General features: G+C 42.7%; 1 protein-coding gene across 1 annotated transcript in view; it reads right to left on the bottom strand.

The window, feature by feature from the left end:
* The window catches only part of LOC116940647 (receptor expression-enhancing protein 1-like), a 51,120-nt gene that overhangs the window by 9,466 nt on the left and 15,332 nt on the right, over positions 1-26,322 (bottom strand). The window contains exons 3-7 of the mRNA XM_032950751.2: positions 7,956-8,032; positions 7,025-7,145; positions 3,905-4,018; positions 1,554-1,719; positions 488-654 (exon numbers count right to left, since the gene is read on the bottom strand). Coding sequence (XP_032806642.1) covers positions 488-654; positions 1,554-1,719; positions 3,905-4,018; positions 7,025-7,145; positions 7,956-8,032 — 645 coding nt within the window. The remainder of the gene's footprint in view (positions 1-487; positions 655-1,553; positions 1,720-3,904; positions 4,019-7,024; positions 7,146-7,955; positions 8,033-26,322) is intronic.

Here is a 26,322-nt window from a genome sequence, read left to right on the forward strand (position 1 = left end):
GATGCGGTCTGAAAGCCACCGTAAGCGTTAACAAGACCCGAAATGGAAGAATTTGATAAACCATTTCGGGTCTTAATTTATTGTTCACGCTTACGGTGGCTTTCAGACCGCAGCCATTATTTTCGTCTCCCCCCTCCTCTTTTCCGAACATAGATGGACTCGTCCATCAGAATAACTGCCAAATCGCTCTCCGTGGTGCTAACGTTAAAAAAAAAACGCCACTTTTTTCAAATTTTCTTGCTGTGGTTTTCACACCTGATGATGATTGCTTGTGTTGCAGTCGAAACGTCGTGATAATTTTATTGTTTTATATTTTTATTATTTTATTGTTTCCCTTCTACGTGACTTTACCGAAAGAACCAAGAATATAAAAGGAGATATTGTTTGTAAATGATTTGTGCCATTAACATCCATAAAAATTACAACGATAATAATAGACATTAAAGTGTTTAAAAGCAATATAATGCATAGCCAGCAGTTTACATACATCTGAACGTGGCTGTGGCCTGATAGCTTTACGCGCACGGAGGCTCTGAGCTCGTCTCACGGCTGGCTTTGGTGACCCTTCCTCGACCTCATCGTCATCATCAAATCCATCAGATCTCTCTCCATCTGACACATGACCTCGCATGGTTGGATCATCCTGCAATCGCTCTTCAAACAAAACCAGGGAGAGAAACAAAAAAGTATACCATTGTATGAAGAATGAAAAGGAAGTTATGTGAATTTGCTCCCACTAATGTACTGTACTGCAGATTTTTTGGGAGTGTCTTTTCCTTGGCTTACACTGACATTAATCCACAAGACACCACTTATTCAGGATTTCCAACCCTGAGTAGCTTAAAGGGGAATATTGGCACGCTCTTAATTACAGAATGCAGTCTTAAAAACTCTGGGGAGCTTTACGGACTGTGGAAAATTGGTACAAGTATCAAATTCAGAATGCGATGCTGTTATTGCAACGGGAAACTGGAAGATAAAATAGGCAGTGATAACTTGTCAATGATTAGAACGGAGCGATAAAAACAGCTCGTGTGCAGATATTCGGTGGATTTTTGAACCGCAGAAACGCGAGAGATGGCAACAACCTGGGAAGGTCTCAATCCAGCAGTGGATTGATCATGGCTGATGATAATGATGGTAACAGGACACATTCAATCTAGTAGTCTTATTAGTCACAGGTCTAACACTACATCATTGGACCTCCTTTGCCAGTACCAAAATATAATAATAGGGTTTTTCCCCTTTTTTCTGGCAACAAAACTGAAACCTTTTTTACAAGGATTCACGTCTGCATTAACCACAATACTTGCAGTCAAAATGCGAACAAAAAACGCACTCTGATAATATATGCATTGTCCTTGAAACCGCCTTTTGGCGTCATCTGGTCTAGCACCAATTGAGACCAGGCTCTAAAGAAATCTGTCTGTTTTATTGCCAGAAAGGAGAAAACCCTATTATCAGTCACAGTGATATTCTTATAAAAGCTACAATTTTACATAACAGTTGGCAAAACACTTTCTGCTAATACTGTAATGTTAGGTGAGACTTACCATGGGAGTCCGAAAGGTCAAAAGAGCGCGAAGTGTTGCGGAACTTGGTGTCACGCGTTGAACGCAAGTGTTCACCCATGTCACCGTGCATGGGCTCCTCATCCGGAATGGAGGACAGGTCCTGCATACTGAAGCTCCTCAGCCTCTGGCTTAAGGCTCCCTGGCCCTGCAGTGCACGAGTTAAGGTGTGCTGTGTCATCAAAATTGCTGCCGTTGCTCCAAAAACAGACATGATGGTGTGATCGGAAGCACGATGGTTGCTATTCTGACCAAGATTGATGTTACTTTTAAACCTTACCTGATCAATACGTACCATTTTGTATTGCCTTGCCAATCGAAATCTTCCTAAAGAATGATACCTTTTAGTCACAACGTGGCTCTTGCTTGGTCTTAAAGGATATTGATATATTTGGCTTTAATTTAAACAAATTACCGTTGTGTATCGTAAATATATAAAGGTCGTGTTTCTGCCAAAATGCTTAAAAAATAAGTACATGTACAGCCCTTGTGTCAATCCACTGCTGGATGAGGGCCTCTGCATGCCTTGCAGGCTGTTGGGGTAAGTTGAACATACGACACCCTGCTGGTCAGTGCGGATTAGTGAAGGAGGGGAGCATAGGACATTACAATTTTGGATTTTCCTCTACTGCTCTCTGCTGACAACACAGCATTATAGCAGCCTACAACACATTTTATGCGTGGCGATCACCTATCTAAGCAATATCTCGGCGCAACCCTGGGTGACTTGATCAAAGGCAACAACAATATACAGAAATCCCTTGCCGACCGCGGGGGTTAGGTTCCTGGAAAATGCCGCGGTTGGTAGAGTACCAGGGGCCTATGGGAAATAACGGTTTAGAGTAACCACGGCCGTGGTCAGACTCGTCATAGCTTAAATAAGTTGCCTGTTTATTAACTAAACGCCAAATAAAATACAGTACATTAAACAACATAATAAAACATAAATAAACATTACATTAACTTTACACACTTTTAATACTAACGATGATGATGATAATGAGATGACGGGGGAAGGGATGGTGGCGCTGTAGCACGGAGAACCACGGCCCCGAGAAAATATCGTCACAATGCTGTAATGCAATGATGTATTACCTCTACGTCATGCGACTTCCTTACCACTGTGCTTACCCATGGATACTCAAATTTCCAGGCCGCGGTTGGTAAATTGGTATACAAATAATAAACCGTGTACAGTTGTCCCTCACTATAACGCGGTTCACCTTTCGCGGCCTCGCTGTTTCGCGGATTTTTCTTTGTGTAATTTTGCATGCTTTTTTTTCCTGCGTACAGTATGAACGCGCATTGTGTTCGGCGTCCTGATTGGCTAAGGGAGAACCGCACATGTGTTCTGCGTCCTGATTAGCTAAGGGAGTACAGAATGCGTTCGGCTAGCCAGATTTATAAAAATGTTTGGGCTTGAAAACAGGTTTTGATCTTTGGTTTCATTTACTAATATTGTACTTATTTTTTTAAATCTGCGAAAGTTTGAACTTTGAGAGTGTTTAAATAAGAGAGAAATGTGAGAAAATGTTAATGCCTGTCTGAGAAAAGTGTATAAAAGTGTGTGGTTAGGGGTTTTACGGCCTTAAAACATGTATAATAATTGTAAAAAAAGAAAGCTGATTACTTCGCGGATTTCGTCTATTGCGGGTTATTTTTAGAACGTATCCCCCGCGATAAACGAGGGACCACTGTATGCATGAATCCGCGGTTGGCAAATCTTTTGGTGAGGGATTCCTGTGCTGTAGCTCAGCGTTCAACAGTCTCTACTTTAAAGTGCCACGAGGGGGCGCTGATACAGCATGGTCAGAGGAGGACTTGTGTCACTTGCCACAGATGTGGACTGCATGCAAATGTGCACGGGCCACTGATGATGTCATTTTATTTTAAACATTACAATATGAATGGTAACTATGACCACCGTTCCTCTCTGGACTATTAAACAACAAACGACCATGCCATTAATTTTAACACACAAACCTTTCCCGTATAGTGCCATATGAAACCATATACATTATTCAAAGAATTACACACCGATGCATTTCAATCTATGGGCTCCATGAGACGTGCTTCTAAATACTACAACACAGCTAGAAATCTTATAAGCACTCGAGTACCGTAGTCTTTTATCAAAATCTTTTTTGGTCGTCAATCGGCAAATACCTGGAAATTTGTTCACAGAGGAAAAACAAAAACATGGGCCAATTATGCAGACGGAATGCATCTGCACTCACACACTGGCAATCATAACACGGTAATGATGATGGACTCGTAAATTGTGCTCTGTAACGCAAGCTGCTTGCTTGACCTCTGGGGGAGCGTTACATTACCTTGGCGGCTGCCGTCACGGCTGCATTCGCCGCCAGGTTGAGCCCACGTCTGCCAAAACGCACCATGGTCTCGTAACTCTTCTCCTTCGCCTGCACGATGTACTCGTCAATCTCCTGCGGGGCATAAAGCAGGCGGACGAATGAGACGAGGGGGGAAGCATGCCGACTCAATCTCGCAGCGATACGTAGCTTACCATCGAGTGCCGTGCGGCTACTGTACAAGAGGTGAAAAGAGGGAATGCATCAGATACGACAGAATCAGACAACCCCCCCTGGAAACAGATTCTCGAAACAGATTCCCTATCAGGTCTCTTGGTGCTTTCGGGTTATAAGGTGTGTTGTTTGCCATTGATGCCCGACGTTTCGCTCCACGTGACCTATACAGCACAAGCACGCAAACCCGCTCAAATTGATTTGTTTTCCATAAATTTGTTTCCATGATTATTTGCAGCCCTTTGTGAATCGACTGCTGGATGAAGGCATCCCCCAAACAATTCAGTCATGGGGACTGTTTGAACATATTCAGATAGGGCTCGCCGCTTACGATCGCTGTGGGCGGGAATCGAACTCGGGTGGCCAGATTCGTAGCAGGGTATGCTCAACACTGCAACACTATATGTATGTAAAAGCAATTTATATGTATGTTAAAGTTTTTTCGCACCGTGCGTAGCCAACCATGATAATCGGAGGTACGGAGGAAGGACAACAAACTAAACACTAAAAACATTTTTTCCCACAGGTAATGATTATATTAAATTCTCAACATCAGTATATACTGCGTGGGGGGAAGGGGTGGGTAGGATGTCACCACTGTATTGATTTATTTCACATGTACATATGCTTTCCCAGGGGGTACGTATGCAAAATTCATGAGCTGTTCCTGTAGAGCGTTGAAAAGTTTGCATGGCTGATCTACATACGATATGCCCACAGTACTCCTCATTCGAGAAGTGGCTGTAATAAAATTTGCATATAAATCAGTCTCGGGGTATCCAGCATAAAGGGTTATAAACCTCTTGAGTTCATTCATGGCATTGGGGAATTTAATCAGATATTATAAATACCTAAAACTACAGCCAGTAATGATGAAGCACCCTTACCCCAAAGATGAGATGCAATTTGCAAATTATCAATGCATTATTTCAACACGGTTGTGAGGGGAATGGTAACAGAGTGAAAAATAAAACTAAAAATTGCCATTATTAAGGCAAGTTACTCTTTGTAAGACTCGTACATTAGATACCAGCTGACAAGATAAAACAAATTTGCTGATACTGTTTAAAGATTTTTAACACAATCATTTGGTGGAAATGTGTTTTACACAGTGCCCACTAGAATGGTCTTCATGCCACATGACGCACTTAATCTTCAGTGCCAAGAATCCATATAATGGGCGAGTACTAAATGCTTCAATATACTGAAGGTCACACACCAAATGCTACCAATAGTAATTAAAGTGTTACAGCAAGGCATAATGCAACTACAAAACGTAGATAACAAGTTCAGGCTCTGCATTGTCAAATCTAAGATTTCATTAACAAAATTTTAACATTTTTTTACAGCATCTTCATCTACCACAGTGTTATTTTAATGGAAGTGTTGAGCTCTATTAAAATTTCGAACTAAGCCCAATAGCCAAAAAAGACAGTGCCATATTACCTATCCCTGTTAAAATGCAATTGTCCTACAACAGCATTACAATGTACTCATGGACACACACATCCTTAGCAGCAATACAGAAAGCTTCCATCACGGTGTTAGATTTCATTCGGTGAGACACACCGTGCTCACATAATTTAAATTAAATGTATGGACCAGTGCCCACAAAAGCCATTTCTGGGTACATGTAATAAGATCTGGATTTTCACTCGTGTTCACATCACACCAGATTCATACTACTGCCTTCCAAACAGCCGCGTCTCAATTTGTAAAATAAACCATGTATGGGTTAAACCGGAAGCATGTAGATGCATGAACATGCTTCGACCACATTTAGACAATCTAAAAATATATATAAAGTAACACTGTACGTTAGTCTGGCCACCTATGGACTATGAATGGACAACCATTAAAACACGGCAATTAATGTACATACAGAAAAAAAATGTGTGGTTTTCCACTCAATTCGGCAGTACTCATCTTCTGTTTACAGCCCTGAGGCAGTAGTGGAAGGTCCACATTTCTATGGCGGGGGAAGAGTATTTCCAAAGCACAACCACTATTGACTTCCCCCACAACCTTCATGATTGCAAGCTACGCGCACTCCACCGATGTGTCGGCTAGTTGTGCTGCACAGATAGAGCAGCAGCATCAAACTAAGTTCTCAGCTCCCTCATAATTTATTCAATGCTGCACTTGCTGGTGGTTGCTGAAGTTCGTGCCTGTTCATTTGGAAATAAACACAGAATCAACACTACACAAAGAGGCCTTTTACAGGCTCACCTCCTTGTCGCCCCCATTAACGAATATTTTACTGCCAAGGCATCAGCTGCCAAGACCAAAATATTTGTTATGAGGGGGGGGGACATGTGTTTTTTCAAGTAATATGCACGTGATATTTATTTGCTCTGTTTTCATTGTTGGGATGAGAAATCTTAAATCAATTCCCTTTTTTTACTTGTTACTGCATGCGTCATGTGCTGTTCCCAGTATATTATTTTCCCCCCCTTGGCAATTCAGTGCGCATTGGAAAGTGACAAAGACACCACGCTTTGATTCATCTGACAGAGTGAATAATACACAAAGCACTCAATTGCACCCAGATGCTTGTGAACCCAATAACTGTGGGTGAAAACCTTGACCGCCATTCCTTCTTAATCTTCTAGCTTAAAAAAAATAACTGACTGTGGATGGTTTCCCCACTGCTCCCCCCCCCAAGTTCTGAATAGGAATTGTACACAATTGTAAAATCTTTGTTTGGCGTCCACATTACGTGACGATGAACGTTCCAAATTCATTACATTGTTTGAAACAGATACAGAGGTAATTGTGCATTGAATCAAAGGAAGAATGAGACCTCCAACACGAAAGGAAATTGTGTAAAGAAGATGAAACGCATACTTAAGGAGTCCAAAACACAATTTAATATAATTTTCATTGTATTTGCTAGAACCTACTGACCTGTTCTCGAGATGAAAGCATAGGGTGCACAAATTTCCTGTAGAGAACGCTGGAGCCTTTGGTGTACGGAGAGAGGAGCCACACCACAAGGGCTATCTTCAGTTCGTAGTAAAAAGGGATCCTGCAGAGGACAAAGGAGCAAAATCACAAAAAACATAAAAGACAAATGTGCAGCCCTGCATTTGCTCACTCACGCAACTATTAGTGGAAGGGCTTTCCACGAAAGGGAGCTCTAGAGGGAGCTCTAGAGAGCACCCTTTAGAGAGGAGATCTGGCCTGCTCTCTCACGCTGACTATACATTTCGATAGAGGTTAGATTACCCACACTTTGCCCCCACCACATGCAACCTGCCGATGAACTGTGTTGTGTACCCATTTATACTGCTCGGTGAACAGAAGTGGGGCGAAATAAGAAACGTGCCCATTGTTTTCACAGCCGTATCGGGAGATTAACCGGCTGAACTCTGCATTGCACGTCCGATGTGCTAACCATTACACTATGGCAAAATCCTGTATGTTATGTAAAATGCAAGAGCATTACATATGGGAAATTGACCAATGTATTAGTTCACCTCAACGTGTTCTGGAAATCGGAGCAGTTTTAATTAGTGTAACTCAAATGCCAATTAAATATTTAAATTTACGGTTTAATTTGTGCACGTAAATTTGCATTTCCTCCCCAACTTACGCCACATGAGAGACTACTTTGCTTCACAAAACAAGACCACTCAAGCTCTTAACAAATCAGGTGTGGCCAATGGATTTTAATTCAGCGACTGCATGGAACTGTATTAATAATTGAGATGACTGCCTTGGCTGTGCCTGATATGAGCACTCAGGGAAACAAACCCAGTCTGTTAAATTTTGCTAATAATGCTTTATTGAATTCCGTGCCAGTTTTCCCTGGGTAATAAATGTAAACCGGACTTACCATGACAACAGCAGATCCGTGAAGGTCTCGAACGTTGTAAAGAGTGCAAATACAATCCAGTACATCATCCACCTCACCTAGGAGGGAGGATAACACACATTTCAATCGTGTCCAATCGCATAATCTTGCAATGAAATACACAAATCAATACATTAAATCACATATTACACCGAAATGCATGAATCATGTTCCTTCGTCGTCCGTTCAACAACAGTTCCGCAATTAGCCAGGCTTTTTAGCACACACAACTCTAGAGTACATGCTCTCCACCCTTCAAGGTAAATTCTCACTATTAAAGAACACTATGTTCCAGCAACACTGGTGCACACTGTAAAGGACTGGGAACAGGGCCAGCATTTCAACGAGGCCGGGTGCGAGTGACCCCCCCCCCAAACCCCTCCAACCCCTCCATTTCATCCCCTTTTATGCAACGGCTGCTTTTGCAATTCGGCTGCGTTGATCGCTGCAGGCTCCACCGGGGAGCCGCCACACAGGGATTCACATGCACAGCCAGGAAGCACATGGATCAGGTCCAGAGCAAGACTGAAGCACATGGATCAGGTCCAGAGCAAGACTGAGGCGGGGGTGGGGGGTGGCGCACGGTTGAAGCGACCTGGAAGGTTAACAGAACTTGATGGCCTGGTAATGACAAGGAAAGCACCTTACCTTCTACAGCACGCTACATGTAAGATTGCGAACGCTGGTGTGCTTGACCAAATGCGTTTTTAACACGTGAACAAGTGCAGAAGTTTGTCAATCCACTGCTGTACCAGGGGCTTCCCCGCACTGTGCGACTGCGTCCGTCCAGTGCTCACCGAGCTACATTGGCTCCCCGTTGCCGAACGAATACATTATGATGTCGCACTCATTATTACATAGAAAGTGCTTGCCACAAATGAACCACAATACCTTGCTAATCTCGTCAAGGAGCATAAACCATCATGCAAACTCCGGTTATCCTCGCAACAGCGGCATTTGGTCTAGCCATCGAACAAAGACTGTCACTGTATCGTGCGCTTTCAGATGCGCTTCTGCAGCCATCTGGAATGCTCTTCGTTCCGATATTAGGAAGTCTCTGGAGCTATGCAATTTTAATCTAAATTGAAAACTAATTTCTTTAGAACTGCTTTTTGTATTTAGTTTGTTGTCCTTCCCCAGCAACTCCGATTAGCACGGTTGGCTACGTACGGTGCGAAAGAAGTTCAACATACATACACATGGGGATTCATTGACCCTGCTTTGTCAAGCTGGTGGTAAGTGTGGGTTGAAGGTGAGGAGCATAAACGTAGAAGCATGGAAGAGCAGTACAATGGAGTATTCCCCACTGCCCTCTGCTGCCCCGCAGCAGCCTATAACATCTGTTATGCACGGTGTCGCCCTACCAGGCATTGTCAAGCCTGCTCAGCTTCCGAGGTCTGATGGAATTGGGTGCATTCTGGATAATTTGGGCATAGGGAATTGGAGAGGCAGAGAACAATTATTTTGCGTGGGCTAAGCAAAAGATATACGGGGCACATAACGATAATGATCATATTTTAAAAAAATAGACTGTAAAGTAATTTACCCTTAACCAGACGTAGAAATAACTACTATTAGAAATGATAGATGTGGGCTATGCTCTGCAATGAGCAGCTCTGCCTCATCCTTAAAATGAATTGTACATCACAGCCAAGCGTGTCACATTCCTTTATGCTTCCATGGCCTAGTTAGTGCTTTGGAAAAAGGTTAATGATGTATTTGTTATTACACTGTAAAAAACCTTATACTCCTGATACGGTATGCCACGTGTATGCAGGAGAGCGTACATAATATCTGCAAATATATTGCTATGAATTACTATCTACAGTAGTCTAGTATTCGATAGACCAAGAGGCTTGGTGGGAAGTCAATCCTCCCCAAGCCACTGAGGGTCAACCGAGGGTCAACAGTGGCAAACTCAATAATCCTGCAGGCTCATCACCATCAGGCACCATGCTGGCAGGGTCACAAAGGAACAGCGTCGACAAATGGGTGCAAAATACAATCCAGTATCTAGCAAGGCGGGGCGGCGGGGGGTTAACATGCTTTCATCTTACATAGCCAGTGCTAATACAAGGACAGTACAACTGTGAAGGTGAGGATCATATATAGGCACCCACAAAATGTACGGGAGCAGTGGCACAGTGCTGAACGCCATGAACCTGAGCAACCCGAGTCTGATTCTGACCAGCATGGTGAAGTGTGGTCAACCAATCCCAATGACCGACACGGCGTGTTGGGGACACCATCAACCCAGCAGTGGAGTAGCAAGCGGTTGTGAATTATTGTTATTATTGCGTACACGGGATGCAACCCAAAACTAAATTTCAATTTTTTTGTAATAACATCAAAAGGTTATAAGCACGCTCAATGTGAAATATAATATGTACATCACAGCGACCACATGAACAACTCTTTATTTGTACCAAGAGAGCAGAAGCAATGGTCTAAGAATATGTTACTGCTCCTTTCGTATACAGTGCACTACTGTGTGGAATTACATTTTTTTTTAAGCCATTCATCTCTACCAGGCACCTTTAGACCACAAAACAAACTTTTTTGCATGCGAAACAGAATCCAACACCAAATAAGAGGAATTTAAGTTCGGGCAAGTTTGCGGAAACTGTTAATCAACGGAACCTTCGCTTATGAATAGTGGAAAGTAAAACTAGGCAACTGCTGCCGAGCAGATTTGGTTTTACAATTTTGCCTCACTGAACCTGGGACTAAGTTGGCAATTTAGTATAATACACATCCATAACTATCGCATTTAAATTAATGCGTAATTAACGAACTGTAGTTATTATGTAATTCAAATCACCACGTGTATATCGCATTTCAACTTGTCATAAGATATGCAAGACAATTTCTGGGACATGATTGTTAATCTTTTTGTGTAGCTCAGAAAACACAAAATGACACGCTGCTCATTAAAAGCAAATGGTAGTGACGCATTAATCTCTACAACAGCTGCTCTGATCTCTGAAAAGAAAAAAAACATTCATGACTGACAGCTACACTTGCATAAAATAATTAGAATTAAGATCAATCTATTGCTGCACGAAGGCTTGCCCATGCTGTGTTAAATTTTGATTTAAAGCTTTCGTGACTGCAGGGATTCATATTCTTGGTTCTTTTGGTAAAGTCACGTAGAAGGGAAACAATTAAATAATAAAAAAATAAAACAATAACATTCTCACGACGTTTCGACTGTAACACAAGCAATCATCATCAGGTGTGAAAACCACAGCAAGAAATTTTGAAACGGTTTTCACACCTGATGATGAAAATTTGCTGTCTCCCCCCTCCTCTTTTCCGAACAGATGGACTCGTCCATCAGAATAACTGTCGAATCGCTCTCCATGGTGCTAACGTTAAAAAAAACCCGCCACTTTTTTTCAAATTTTCTTGCTGTGGTTTTCACACCTGATGATGATTGCTTGTGTTGCAGTCGAAACGTCGTGAGAATTTTATTGTTTTATATTTTTATTATTTGTTTCCCTTCTACGTGGTGGCTTTACCGAAAGAACCAAGAACATGCTGTGTTAGTCACGGGGGTTTGTTTGACCATATTTCACCAAACTAATCAACGTGCGCTGTTGGAAAAGAGGGCGCTGCAGAACGCACTTAGATATCACTCGTCACTTATGTTCGCCATGGCCAGTAATCGAACTCGGGTCTCCAGGGCCAAAGCGCCATGGGTGTACTAATCACCGTGTCACGGCACCTTCCCCATATACTATACTACCATCAACAACCTCGGTCAATCCATTTGCTGGATGAAAGTGTATGTATGGACTATAGAGTATGTGGGTGTGCATATAGTTATCCGTTTTTAGTCAGGGTAAATGGAAAAAAAAGCATTGCGCGCACGTTTGGTTGGAAAGGTATTTCCAAGCGCGAGCATTTCCAATGCTATCGGAAATCTTGTATTGACAAAACGTGAAGGCACGCACACTTGAGCGGGTTACTTCACATTCACCAATCCGTGCATGCACCAAACTGCCCTGCTGCCACAATATCCCCCTCCCCCCCCCCAACCTCCGCAGAGCTCACGGGATCCAGAAAAAAAACCCCACACACACTTGAAAGGGAATACACAGATGAAAGGCTCAGGGAGGCGTGCGTGAGAGGACGGGCAGAGAATCGGCGGCAAGTGTACATGGACCGCAGGCACAACTCATTATGTCGTGAGCTCACGTCCTTGCCGTAAACTTCGGGCGAACGGCGATTCCAGCTGTGCAATTATGGCACTGGAAAAAAAGAGGGCACACACCATCTGCACCGTTGCACACAAAGCAGAGTTGGGTTCGAGTGGCCCCGTTCAAAATGTTTGTAGAAATTATAGTTAAAACAAAACTAGAGGAAATGCAATACTTCAACGCATCAAGTTAATTATGTTTCATCCCTATTTCAACGTGAAGGAGGGTACATGTGAAGGACATCATGTTTGTACATGTGTACCATTCAAGAAATGCCACGCTAACCGCTGAGGCAAGTAGTGTATTGTATGAAATGGCACACTAATTTCTGTGGACCATAAGTGGGCACCATGCCAGCTAGCACAGCGGGGTGCATCTTAATGAGCAGGTTCCCATTAATGTACAAATTGTAGGCTGCTATAATTGTATTATGGGGCAGACATTTTGCTGACGTAAATTGAACATTTTCTACATAAATGATCGGTTATTGGTTGGATGTATAATAACAATGTTGTGTGTAACTATGTTTACATATTGTGAGTTCAAAAATGATAGGTGTTACAATTTAGCTCTAGATACAGTTGTATTAATGTAATGGATTTGGAAATTCCTATAAAGGAGTACCGTATTATATATGTGGGTGAACAAATGTCAGTGGTTAGCACACCAATAATTATCCGTACGTTATCGGGCATGGTTAAAATCGGTGGACGAGTAAGGTCTATACTGCAGCAACTTACACTGGTGAAACATACGCAGTGACTGACACTAGAATGTGGAAGCCTGCAGCAGTAGATTGACAACAACGTTGTGCAGTATGGTATAAATACACCAGACATCACACAATACTTTCTGGAAGGGCTCTCTAAAGCTTCCTCTCGTGGAGGATGCAACACCAGCAAATTGTGCGAGGAAACCAATTGCATGGCTTCACCTTTAACACCTTTACTATCACAGTACCATATATATATAACGGTGGGAAAACGCATCACGTGCATTTCAACTAAACCTGCCTTTGGATTCACTTGTTTCTTTCTGCCTGGCAAGCAATGAATGTAAATGTAACGCAAAGATACGTGCGCATATATTGTAGTTACAATGATGTAGAAGCATTATCTAATTATTTCTTTATTTAATCACACCACACCAAAAGCACATTTTGATTAACTGCGTGAAAATGGACAACCGCATCAAGTCGCTCAAACTCGCCAACTCAATTTTCGCGTTGCCATTCACAACGACGAACCCCAATAAGAGTCATTTTTAGTTTATAAAGCATTTTGGGGTTTTTTTTCAGTTTATAAAGCATTTTGTTTTCAAGGATTAGAACCACTGTGAACAAAAATGCATTACCTAGGAGATAAACGTGCAAGCTAACCTTTGGCCACCCTTGTGCACTGGGCGAGCAATCGTTCCCATTGTTGACATCTTTCCAGTATCAGGCGCTTCATAAGATTGTAACCAATTGTTTTTTATTGATACAGATGTTTTGATTGACTTGAGTATTTTTAAGCTTTATTTATAAGCACGTGCATAATCAATACAGTTTCCTCCTCCACCCATCCCATAGACACCGGCTTTGTTGTCGCCGATGTATCTGATTATGTAAACCACCGCTGCATGTGACGGGTGGCCGTCTGTGCCCAGACAGCTCCATTAATTTTAATAACCCTGCGCGTATCTCCATGCTTCTGGCGTGGGATTTCTGTAATGGCAAAAACCATTAAGCCGTGGCAAAATATAACAGCGTGGCCGGCCTCGGGTTCATTACAGGGTTATTGTTTTGTCCTCAAGGGGGGAGGAGATGTGTATTAACACAGGAGAGGCTTTTGCCTAAAGTTCACAGATGTGGCAGCCGTCGCTTATTTACAGGCCGTTTTTTTTTATAAATCCACCGCTGGACGAGGGCCTCCCGATATTATCTTGGGCCACGTGGGATGTGTAACCATACTTCACCACGCTGGTCAGTGTGGGTTGGTGAAGGTGGAGGGGAGGGGCGTTAGTTCAGTAACAACAGTGGATATTTTCCACACTGCCCAACAACGCCCACTGCACTTTGGCACACGGTGGTGGTCACACGTCCAAGCGCTATCCAGGCTCAATGCTGCTTAGCTTATCGGATCTGATGAGATGGGGTGCACTGCCGGGCGATTTGGTCACAATGGTTATTATATTAAATAAACTCCTTTTCAAAATGATTTTTTTTTAAACAACGGTTTTATTAACAACTTCGATTAACAACGGTCGAGAAGTACGTTACTGGCGCCTGAGACACGCGGCGCCTGCTTCTTGTGCGAGCCGATTCACAGTTTAGGGACCGCGGCGTTTTTGACCTACACCAATATATATAAATAAGGCGTCCCTACAAAATGTAAATTACTTTAAAGTGGCGAATTCATTGATTAATCGATGCCGATTTTGATACAGGCATGCATTGTCACCGAACCTGAGTACGTGTGCAGAATGTGGAATTGATTGGACAACGGGAAGTGGACGAAATTTTGATTACAAGATTTGACCACGACAAAGGAATCAAGTTAAGTAAAAGCGTGGAAAAACGTGCTCTCTTGCACACCAGTCAATCAACGAATGTGTATCAAAATAAATGTGGATACACACACTATTAAGACCACATTTTAAAGGCTCTTCTTAGCCATTTATGAAAATAATCATTTCAATCAGAAGAATCCCACCAGCATCTGATGCTGTAAATAATACAATACGCTTCATGATATGTATCCTTGACTCTAGGCAACCGACTGGGTCACATCACTGTTCCTTTCATGTTTGTCAGAACTATTAGTCTTTAAAAAAATACTAAAAATAAATTAACACTGATTTTCTGTGTGAATGTCAGCATGCATAATAATTATCATGTGCATGCTGGTATTGATTCATGCTCATGCAACTGAAGCAGGCATCCGGACCTGCATCAGCACAACTGTCAAAATGCTAAAAATAGCTGTGTGCACTCGTGCAAATCTAAAAACCAGACGATGGTCAGCGAGGACATGTGATTATGTAGTGTCCTAAAGCCAATGTTTGTACACATTGGCTACCGAGGGAAAACCACTGCTTGCAGGCGGACAATAAATGGGTCTCATTCGTGTGCTTAAATGAGACCCCAATCAAAGTGTAATGTTCCCTTTCCTCAATGTGGTTTGGCCGGTGATCCGAGGGGAGTTGTGGCTATTTTGTATCATTTTCAAAGACTATTATCATATTCTCTGGATTATAAAATACACTTTTTCACTAGATTTAAAAATCAATGCTGGGGGCTCATCTTATAATCTGGCAGCTTTGTGAGAGAGAGACCTGATATGTAGAACTTGACTTTATTAACACCTAAAAGCTTGGAGTGCATCTTAATTTCCGGAGCATCTTATCATCTTGAGAATACGGTAGTGCCTGTGACACGCGGTAGTGTTAAATGTGCATAGTTTTTTCATGAAATACATTTATATTAATTATTTCCCCCCTTACATAAATGTTGCACACACACCAAATCATAACCAATAGAGTGGGAGACATTGTCATTATTTCAGCAGGAACACAGTGTTCCTAGACCGCTCCTCTCTGCCAGCAGATGGCATGGCATTAAAGAACAAGATGATGAAGACACATACTTAACCCTGCTGATCCATCCTGGCATGCCGCCTATACCCTCCTCATGTATTGCAGACTCACAACAACAAGAAACGACCGTACAGATGATGCCAAACAGTTTCCCATAACACACAGCGAGCCACTGTAATAACAACAATAATATTACAGACCTCCCCACACCTTATCAGTCATGTGAGTTGTTTGAACATACTTCACCTGGCTGGTCAGCGTGGGATCGTGAAGGGGGGTGGCCCAGGCCCGGTTCAGATAGCACTCGCCACTGATCTTAGCCACGGCTGAGAATCAAACTCAGGTTGTCGGATTCAAAGTTGCAGTGCAATAACTACTGTGCCAACACTCCTGTATAAAGTGCGATAAACAGTATTGTATGTATAATATATGGAACCCAAGAGCATATATTTTTTAAATACAGGGTATATTTCAAAGACTCCTAAAAGCTATCACGGGGACATTGTTTAATTTTCTGTCTCTTTTGACAAAAACTTGGAATTATGGCTGGAGATAAACGAACCCTTTTAGAAAGCTTTTAAAAAGTAATCACTTACATCCCAGCAACCGAGTAACTTGCTCGCCCTTTGAACTTGAACAAAGCTCCCTAATGCGTCACCCGTGTGTAGACAGATTTGGCAGCGATGAAGTTAGTTCCACCTTGTATTGTTTACAGATGAGAGATTATCACTCAGGAGTAGGCAAGTAGCCATTCTGCCCACCACCCCTCAGCGATGCAATGTGTATTGTCATTATTCAGGGCCATAATTCCATTAAAGAATACATTATATTTTTTTGTTACCTTGTATGTACTGTCTCCTTTATTTCGTCTGTCTCTAATTTCTGCATCCGTCTGGAACGCTCTTCCTTCCGATATTAGGAAGCCACTGGAGCTGTACACTTTTAAATCGAGATTGAAAACTAATTTCTTTAGAACTGCTTTTTACGTTTAAGTTTGTTGTCCTTCCCCTGCACCTTCCATTGAGCATGTATATGAACTAGCATCTCATTAGCATTCATTGTAAATTACCTATTAGACGAAAAATTCTACGCATTTAAACGATAAAACTTTCTTCTCCATTTCTGTCCTCGTTTACCCAGGAAAACCTCGCCGATTCTCAGGACTCTTTTTTCAGGAGGATCCTGCCAAGTTTTTTTACAGTAGCGAGAGGGGGCATGATTTATTTGCAAATCCCAACCGAGTCATTCGCAGGTAATTTTCGAACTTGCTAAAAAAAATCGACCTAAGGACTTAAGCCAATAGCAGCCATGTTCCCATAAGAGGTAGCTGATAATATAATGGCAAACAATAATTTACACTTCTAAAGCACCTTTCACTCGTGCACATATCAACCAAATTGAGATTTACATTCTTTGTATGTTCAGTACATCGATGTAAAAGTTAAACATTAAAAGTATTCCATTCAGGGAAAAATATACCCTTTGCAAATAAAATACGTCAGTTTTGGACTCAACATATGACACCAATTTCAAGCCTAAAGTGTATAAGATTTAATAATTTAAATGATGCATGCTCGACTTTTCAGACGAGACACTATATACGGTAAAGAAAACAATCACTTTTTTACTCTTGCAGATGGCATACTTTTGTGGGAATGTCCCAAATTTCATTACTCACGACTGTTGTTTTTGTTCTCAGTCCTGGGCATTTGTTTACAAAACGCATCCTCTCGAATTCCACACTATACATAGAGATGTCTTTGACCTACATTTTGAGCACATTAAATACTGCAAAGGCTGGGGTAAAGGACATCCAAGACATTTTCAATGGGGGGGTTACTTTACCTCATCACAGACAAGGGTGTTCCATCACTGGGGCACCTGCCAACTGCAACAGTCGTTAGCCACGATGGTCCCGGCCTTGTTTAAGCTATTCTGTCCAGCAACTTCAAAAGGCAGGCAGACTTAATGCAAAGCTGAAAACACTGACAGCCACTCAGTGTTTATTTTGACACCGCACACCAGTTACTCTCAACAAATTGAACCCCAAATGGATCAATGGTCAAAACAGCGCAAAAATATATATATAACGCATTCTTCATGCATATTTAACTCTGTATTTCTGCCAGTTATTGTGACTTAACTGCAGTTCATCGGAGAATATTAGCAAATAATGGGAGACAATGAGTTTAAAGGAACGAAAAATACAAAAGGAGGCTTTATAAAAAGTCTGCTAGGTTCATGTAACTTTATGTTGAATTTGTTAAGAAAACTGTTACGTGCTTTTGGCAAGATATGGGGGAAATATGCACGAACATTTCACCACTCAAGCCAGTCCCAGCATAACTTTTTAAAGCTACCTCTCGTATGTAATCTTTGAACATGCTCGATTGTAATGCAATAACACTTTTGTCCAGGGATTCTCTTTTTCAAAACAGCACAGGAAGACGTTACGAGTTTAGCTTGGACAGCTTTTTAAATTATGAACTAAAAACTCAATTTTCGCTTAACAGTGGCACCAGGGCTGATTAAAGCTGGGGGCAAGCCTTCACGGATGCTTCCTTTTCCCAAAAGTCCTCCAGATTTAGTTTTTTTTTTAGAAAAAAAGGCGTTTCCGGTATTACTTGAGGTCTGCAAGTTAATTCGATGCGTACAGACCGTCTGGCCAAGCGTACAACACGTGGCTCTGCTTGTACGCGGTCACAAGTTATCGGCCTGAAAAATATCCTTCTTCCAACTTCTCACAATAACATAGCGACCAATGTAATAATAAAAATAACAATAAATGCAGTGTAGGAAAATATTTACCCGCGTCTACGCCACATATTCAACATATTTTGGCGTGGAATGATTGACTGATATCACCGAACCTTAACGTTCGTGATATGCGCTCGGAGTCTCGTGTGTCAGAACCGATGTTGTCCGATTTCTATACGCTGTACACGAAGCATCCACCTCATCCCTGCAGTGGCTATAGGGGCTATACCCTTCAACCACAGAGTTTTATAACAATAATTGATTCTTGAATCAAATTGTGACCCTGAATCATAACAATGAATCCAATAATGTGGGTGGGTGAGGAATGGTTGAGCCCGTATACATTATGAAGGAACTCGCATAACCAAGGACACATTTCTGTACAATACCTTTCTTAAAAAAAAGATTCAAGGCACAACCGATGTCTAACACACAGGATGGGTGCAGCGTTTCCACCTTCACAACAATATGGGAAATACCGCAGAACACAGATATTCTGCGAGAAAAACCATTGGTTTGACAAAAGCGTCCACCTTCTGTCAAATCAATTCCAATCGCGTTGCCACACGTAAGCACTAGTTATTTCCTGCGAGATAAAAAAAAATAGGAGTGTGGATCAGCTCCCTGCTGTCCCCCTCTGCGCGACTTTCAGTATAAAACACTTCAACTGGAGGCTGTGAACATTCCTCTCGACTGTGCATCCCTATACTGTATATTTTTAAAATGCACTGTCCTGGCCAAGTAAATTTGTGGGGGGGAGGGGGGGGGGTTAATAGAAAGCGGCCACACAAAGGAAGCCGAAGAACTTCCTCGCTTAAGCACAAAATTCTAATGGAACCGCAATGAAAGCCAAGCCCATCCCAAAGGCCATAAACAATAGTACCCTCTGATCTTGGTTCTTAAAAAATATATATATGCAGAGGCCCGCATGCAGCTGGTGGGATCAGCTTCTATATCCCGCGGGCATACTCTTTCATGTTCACGCTGTTTGCCAGTCAGTTTCCTTTGTCTTTGTTGTTGCTCCGTAGCTCCTGCTACCTCCGATCTCCACAAAATTTAGCAACCGCAGCGGTCCAATTGCAAACCTAGGTTTTCATTTGTATGTAACCGTAAACAATATTTACCAACTTGAATGATGCGAAACGATGAGCCATACTAGACGCTTTGAATATAAACCCGTAAAACCAACCGCCCAGTGTTAATGACCAAATCCTGAAAATCGAATCCCCCGTGTTGGCTAAATCGCTTCGGCAGGCCACTTTCCATCACCGAATACAATTACCACGTAAACTCACATTTGTTTTGGATTTCGTGCGTGTTTTTTTTTATTTCGTTTCACACGACGCTCATTACTCTAGTTTAACTTATGCCCGTGGTCCCGCAGAACAAAGACACTGATAATGGCTCCGCACAGGAACCGGCATGTCAAGTCGCGAAGATGAACGAGTGACATTGCCTCCTGGCCCTCTGGTATGAAAACACGTGGCTTGCGCCCGCCCAACAATCTAGGTGGCTGCGTGCAATAACACGACACACTGTGGGCCCTCCCTCTCTGCAAGCCACACACACAGCAAATTGATATAAAATACTTAACGACAGCTGAACAACAGCTGAGAGAAACGCAGAGAAATACGTTGCTGTTCCGTACGTTCCGAATTCCGTACAGTGACATCAGAGGTCTGGCTGTTTTGTTTTAACAAGTCATGACGCGTTGTTTTCCCTAATATAGCAGCATTTCCGAGTAAAACACCCATTACCATAAAATATAGAGCAGGATAAAAAAACTTTCATTTAAAATTCCCACCAGCATGTACTGATGCTACATAATATTCACATTAAACATTAATGGTTTATGTCTAGACACAAGACACACACACGCAACATCTGAAAACATAGCAAACAATTTCTTTTCCGGTATGAGCACACACCACCGTCGTCTCAAGGTGATGAGGGCCGGTAATTGACCGATTTTTATAATTAAAAAAAAATACAAATGTAGGCCCCGTGCATTCCTGACGTCAGAAGCTGTGGAAGGCAAAATTACTCGCGCGCATTAAGGACAATAAGTCTCGTTACTGAGACGGAAATAAATCAAACCATTCAGAACCGAGAAGCGAGCTTCCTATTCCGGTGACGACCTTCTCGACCCTGCCGGGCTCATTAACATGCAAAGCAGGGCTCCTGGGCTGCGGGAGCCACTAAGCCCTCTGAAACCGTCACCTGGCAACGGCGCGAGATGATTTAGAGCAGCTTTTCCTCTCACCGTGACCGTGGCATTTGATCGTTGCCTCAAGGATTTCTGCGAAATAATGGAGGCGTCGTGGATCTTGGGAAGGGACCGAGGGGATACTGTACTGTGATTACATGCGGCGCAGCAGCCACTGTTTGTATGTTGAACTTCTTTCGCACCGTACATAGCCAACCGTACTAATCGGAGGTGTGCGGGAAGGACAACAAACTAAACACAGACAATTCTAGATTTGAAGCTTTCGTGACTGCAAGGATCCATACTCTTCGGTTCTATTCGGTAAAGTCACGTAGGTAAAAAATAAAACAACAAAAATCACGACGTTTCGGCCACAACACAAGCGGCCTTCATCACTCCAGCGCTGTCCTCGAGACAGCCTGATCCCTTCACCTGATGAAGGCCGCTTGTGTTGTGGCCGAAACGTCGTGATTTTTGTTGTTTATTTTTTACCTACGTGACTTTACCGAATAGAACCAAAGAGTATAAACACAGACAGCAGTTCTAAAGAAATGAGTTGGTTTTGCAGTTCCCCAAAAATGCGTCCAGTTGGTAAAGTCCCAATTTGGAATTGTGGTATTTCGGCGTCACACAATACCGGACCACATTGACACCGAGCTGGGCAGGTTATTTCACCAGCGTCATAAATGCACACGTTTCATTAAAATGCGGCACTCTTGCTCCTGATGATGATGCAAATTGTAATTCCCAGCTGAGCTGGGAAAGCCCCAATTAGGTTTGCATTGATCATCAACACCGGTAAATACTGTAATCAGCCGGGGGCACATAGATTTACAGACCGCGCTTTGTGACCCATTTGGTATTTTTTCAGTTTGCAATTATTTTAAAGCCCAAGATGCGCTATTTAGCAGAGTTGGTTTCAATAAACACGCATCAGCGTCTGGTTTGTTTACAATCGTAACATTAACACCGTTAAGTGAAATTCACGAAGTGCTAATGCAATATGTACAGCAATATGTGATCAATGCAGGCATGTTGGCTCACAGACGCCTCTCACACTCGGCTACACTGACAACACAGATAATGATCAGCTATTTAGGTTTTACAGTTATCAAACACGGTTATGGTTTATGGGGAATGTGTGCATGATGTACCCTTTACCAGTACAGTACTGTGTACAATAAACTAAATAAAACTTACAAAAAGTGTGGAGATGCGTTGGTTGGAATTACGTTGAGAGACAGAATGAGGACCCTAAGAACTGGGGAAGAAATGGAGATTAAATGACAAATTCAAAGTACTAAGAAAATCAAATTGCCTTGGGCATGATGTGTCGCAAGGATTGATGGCCAACGGTCAAGAATAATGATGGAATGGCAGCCAAGGCAGGCACTGTCTGAGAGGCCGTCTGCTGCGGAGATGGAGCAATGAAATCAACTCGTGTGTAGGCGGATTATTACTACATCGCACGATTATAAGAGATGGCGATGCCTTGGGTAGGCCTTCATCCGGCAGCATATCAATCATGGCTGATGATGACGAAGATAAGGGTGATAAAACGCAACTGCTCGAGACGTTTTCGGGCGACAGATAAAATTCAAACTTCAGCGTGTGCACTAATTCTGCCTGCTACGTGTGCAGGAAGCCGCTGAGAAAGATCCCCGAAGGCGGAATGGGAAAGTAGACGAGGCGCAATTAATGAGGATAATGTGACGCCGCTTAGTAATATCGGACAATCCAGCGAGCGCAGGGGCTGCAGAGGTAATGTGTAGGGATCCCGTGGGTGAACGGCTTCATCATTTTAATTAATATGAACTGCACGCACACTGTTCTACTGGTGAATGAAAGCATTACCACACTGATGTCACCACGATCCCATCACCAAATCCCACGCGGACGCCATCGCACGCTGTTCCTTCCACTTTCTGTATCATTAGCGTATTTTTTAAATTAAATTAGTGTTCAAAGAACAATTTTTACATCTGGCCCCTCTCGTCACTTGCCTCTTAAAATAATAAAAATAGAAACAAATTCTATTTTACGAGGCAAGGCCCACTGAGCTTTTTTTTCAGAAGCAACCTGGCCACAAATGATAGCTCAACGAGGTGGCTTATCGTGTGCAAATGTACCGGAGCAAAATATTCCTAAACCGCATGTGTCTAGATGTGGGGGAAGAAACTGGAGGACCCGGAGAAAAATCCACGCGACCCACAGGGAGAACACGCAAACTCAAAATAAACGATTCTAGATTTAAAGCTAGGATCCATACTCTTTGGTTCTATTGGGTAAAGTCACTTTACCCAATAGAACCAAAGAGTATCAAAATAAACGGGCATCGGGGTCAGGATCGAACCCACGACGACCTCCTACGTACCAGGAAAGGGAGGTAACATCTCGCCACCGTGGCACCCCTTGTTCCTATTGCGGAGCTTTTTTGTTTTTACCGTAAATGAACGGGAAGGCAAGTCGTGCACGAAACAAATTGTGTCGGTCACACCTGATGGACACACTCTTGCAGCGGCGATGGCCTGATTTGGTTTATGAACTTGCTTTCCCATTTTGAAAACAATCGCATATTAAATTGAGAGATGGAAAAGAATGGAAGGTGCAAAGTACTTCATTGCCTCGGGGCAATTGTTGCCTAAAACCAAACAGCAAAAGGGAAAGGCGCGGCCCTGCAATTGCTTACCTCGTACCACGATGGCAGAGAGGCCTCCTCGAGAGAGGCCCGCTAGAGGGCATTTGGCCTACATTTCCATGCTGCTCAGACGTCAATGGAAGAGGTGCCGATTACCCACAATTTACCCCCCCCCCCGACACGTGACCCCCCAATCTACTGCCGCAAAACCATTTATAGCTGCTGGTGTAGAGGGAGACATGGGGGTTTTAAGACATTTCCTACTGTTTTAACTGCCATAGCGGGAGATCAAATTTAATCCAACCTGCGACCTCTAGATTGCAGGTCCAGTGTGCTAACCCTTACACCACAGCAGCATCCCTCGTGCAATACGTTACCTATATTGCGAATCGATGTACACGGTTCTCTTTTTTAAACATTCTCCAGTGCTACGACCAACAACGAGACTCGAGCAGGCTTTCACCGTTTGAGCGAGAGAGCCCGGCAGACCATAGCACTTCTGACTCTGAAAACGGCGTTTATTTTTTTTTTACCATTACCGAATGCAACACACGGATGCACACCGCTCATGTATATTACAAGACTACATTTCAAAAATGAAATAAACTAGTAGGTGTGATCCATCCATGGGTGACGGGGGGTTTGCAGCATCAGGCTTACATAATGAAACATTAGTGTTTTCATTTTCCCCACTTTTCGAGCCAAACCGAATTGGCCGAGTGTCTATACAAACCGTAGTTAGGAAATGAGGTCAAGGTAGGAAGCACAATGGGTTTGAAGATAACAAAAATCGTGTCCCATTTGCCAGGAGAGGGAAAGGAAACACGAACTGAACAATTGCTTCAATAAAAATGTTCGTCACGAAATATTAACATGGGCACACATGTGAAGAATGCATTTCTTCAATCGAGGTATTGTTTTGTCATTTTTATCTCACGAAAGACAGTAAAATGTGAACGCAAAATGGAAAATAAATATCACAAAATGAATTTAACAAAATAGCATTTTCTCAATTATGTATTTGTGAGAGTATTTTTTTACATTTTACTTTTCATGTTTTGTTCTCGGTTTACTCTCAATAGTTGCCCTAGATAAACATACTTCTGATGCGGTTATTGTTGTTGTGTTCCTCCAAACATATCTCCAGCTTAGTAAATAAAGAGGTGAGCAAGAGAAAGTTTGGACTGCTTTTGGAAAACTGATCTTGATTGTGGAAAAAAAACTCAAACACGTTCATCAATCACACTGCAGGCTGAAAATTAAAAAAAATGATAGGCGATGTTTCAGGCAATGACCCTTCATCAGAGCACATGTGCTTTTAATGCAGTGTCAATGACAAATGTGCTGAGCTTTGGTTATTCGTCCTTGTGCACCACTGCCAACGCTCAAGCTAAATCCCCACAAAACAACAGGCACTGTATTTCATCCCGACAATAGGAGCGCCAAGTACACTCTGAAAGTGACCCTTCTGCGGCAACACTGTGCGACACTACCCCACTTCAACCTATCTTGGAGTGAAGTTGGACCATACCCGAAACTTCCACCTGAAAAAGATAGCCACCAATACCAAAACAACAGTCAACCTGGTCCAGAATCTGGTAAGCACAAGCTGGGGAGCATCAGCACCCATGGTTTCGACATCAACGATGGCCCTTGGGTACTCTGGAGCCGAGTACTGCGCACCAGTATTGACCAAAAACAGTCACACTCGACTTGTTGATGTGCAACTGAACACTGCAACGGGGTGCATCACTGTAAACCCCAAGACCCTGGCTGCCCGTGCTGTCACACATCTCTCCCCCACCCATTCTCTGCAATGCTGCAACCCTCCAGGAAGTCCTGCGAATAGAGGAAACCAGTGGCCTTCCCATTCATCAGGACCTCAATTTCGTCCCTAGTCATCGCTTGAATTCCCGCAAGTCCTTTTGGACCCATGCGCTTAACCTGAAACAATGAGAATTCAACCCCAATGAAGCTTGGAAAGCAGAACGGAATTTAAAAGAACTCGCACACAAACACCTTGTGAAAGACCCAACGCAGGAGATCGCTGGTTTTGATGTTCCACGAAGCTCATAGTCCACCCTAAACCACATCTGCATAAATTACGGCAGATGCGGATACCTGATGCACAAATGGAAAATGAAAAACACTCTAGCGTGCGACTGTGGTCATCCAGAACAGACCATACAACATCTTTCTGGATGGATTGTTGCATTGTGAGATGGTGAAGGATGGAATTGGCTGGGGCAAGCCGTCATCCAGCAGTGGACTGATCACAGCCAATAACAATTATAGATTTTTTTTTTTATTAAACGGACGACACAACAGACGAGGCGCGTACAAAAGTACCGTACTGTATGCTGTCGTATACCAAGGCAATGACAACAGTCAGTGCGACAAATTTATTCTAAAAAGAAAATTAAATGACCCCCCCCTATTCTTCCAAGTAATTGTAGTGTTGTTGTGAGTAGAATTGGAAGGAAATATATAATGTCCGTGAATCCCATTGCTTTTATTCCCCAGCCATAATGAGATGACCGGGGGATAATATACCATCCTCACACAGCATAATATAGGGCTTACCACACCTAGCAAGCAATTTCATTACAAAGGAGAAAAAAAGAGAAGCCAGACAATCTTGGACAAGCTTCGCTGGGATAAAAGGTAGCAAAGCACACGGTGTGGGGTGGGGGGGAGCTTTGTGATCAATAGCTTGGCATTTTGAAGTGAAGGACAGACTTCGCATTCACGTATCGCTTGCTAATTTCCACCTTTTTGCCCCCCTACCCCACCTCAATATCCCAATCGTACTGTGTGGGTCGTAGAGCGATATTAACAAAATAAATTAATGAAAATCCCGACGGTAAATTATCGGCCTATAAATTATGCAAGCATTGCGCAGGCATGGCTTATAATGGGGCGAAACAGAAACATGTTTGTGTACAATTAACACAGGGGGAGAAGGGCTAA

The sequence above is a fragment of the Petromyzon marinus genome, chromosome 9 (assembly GCF_048934315.1).
Source record: "Petromyzon marinus isolate PM22_M1 ecotype Great Lakes invasive population chromosome 9, UKy_Petmar_22M1.pri1.0, whole genome shotgun sequence".
NCBI classification, from domain to species: domain Eukaryota; kingdom Metazoa; phylum Chordata; class Hyperoartia; order Petromyzontiformes; family Petromyzontidae; genus Petromyzon; species Petromyzon marinus.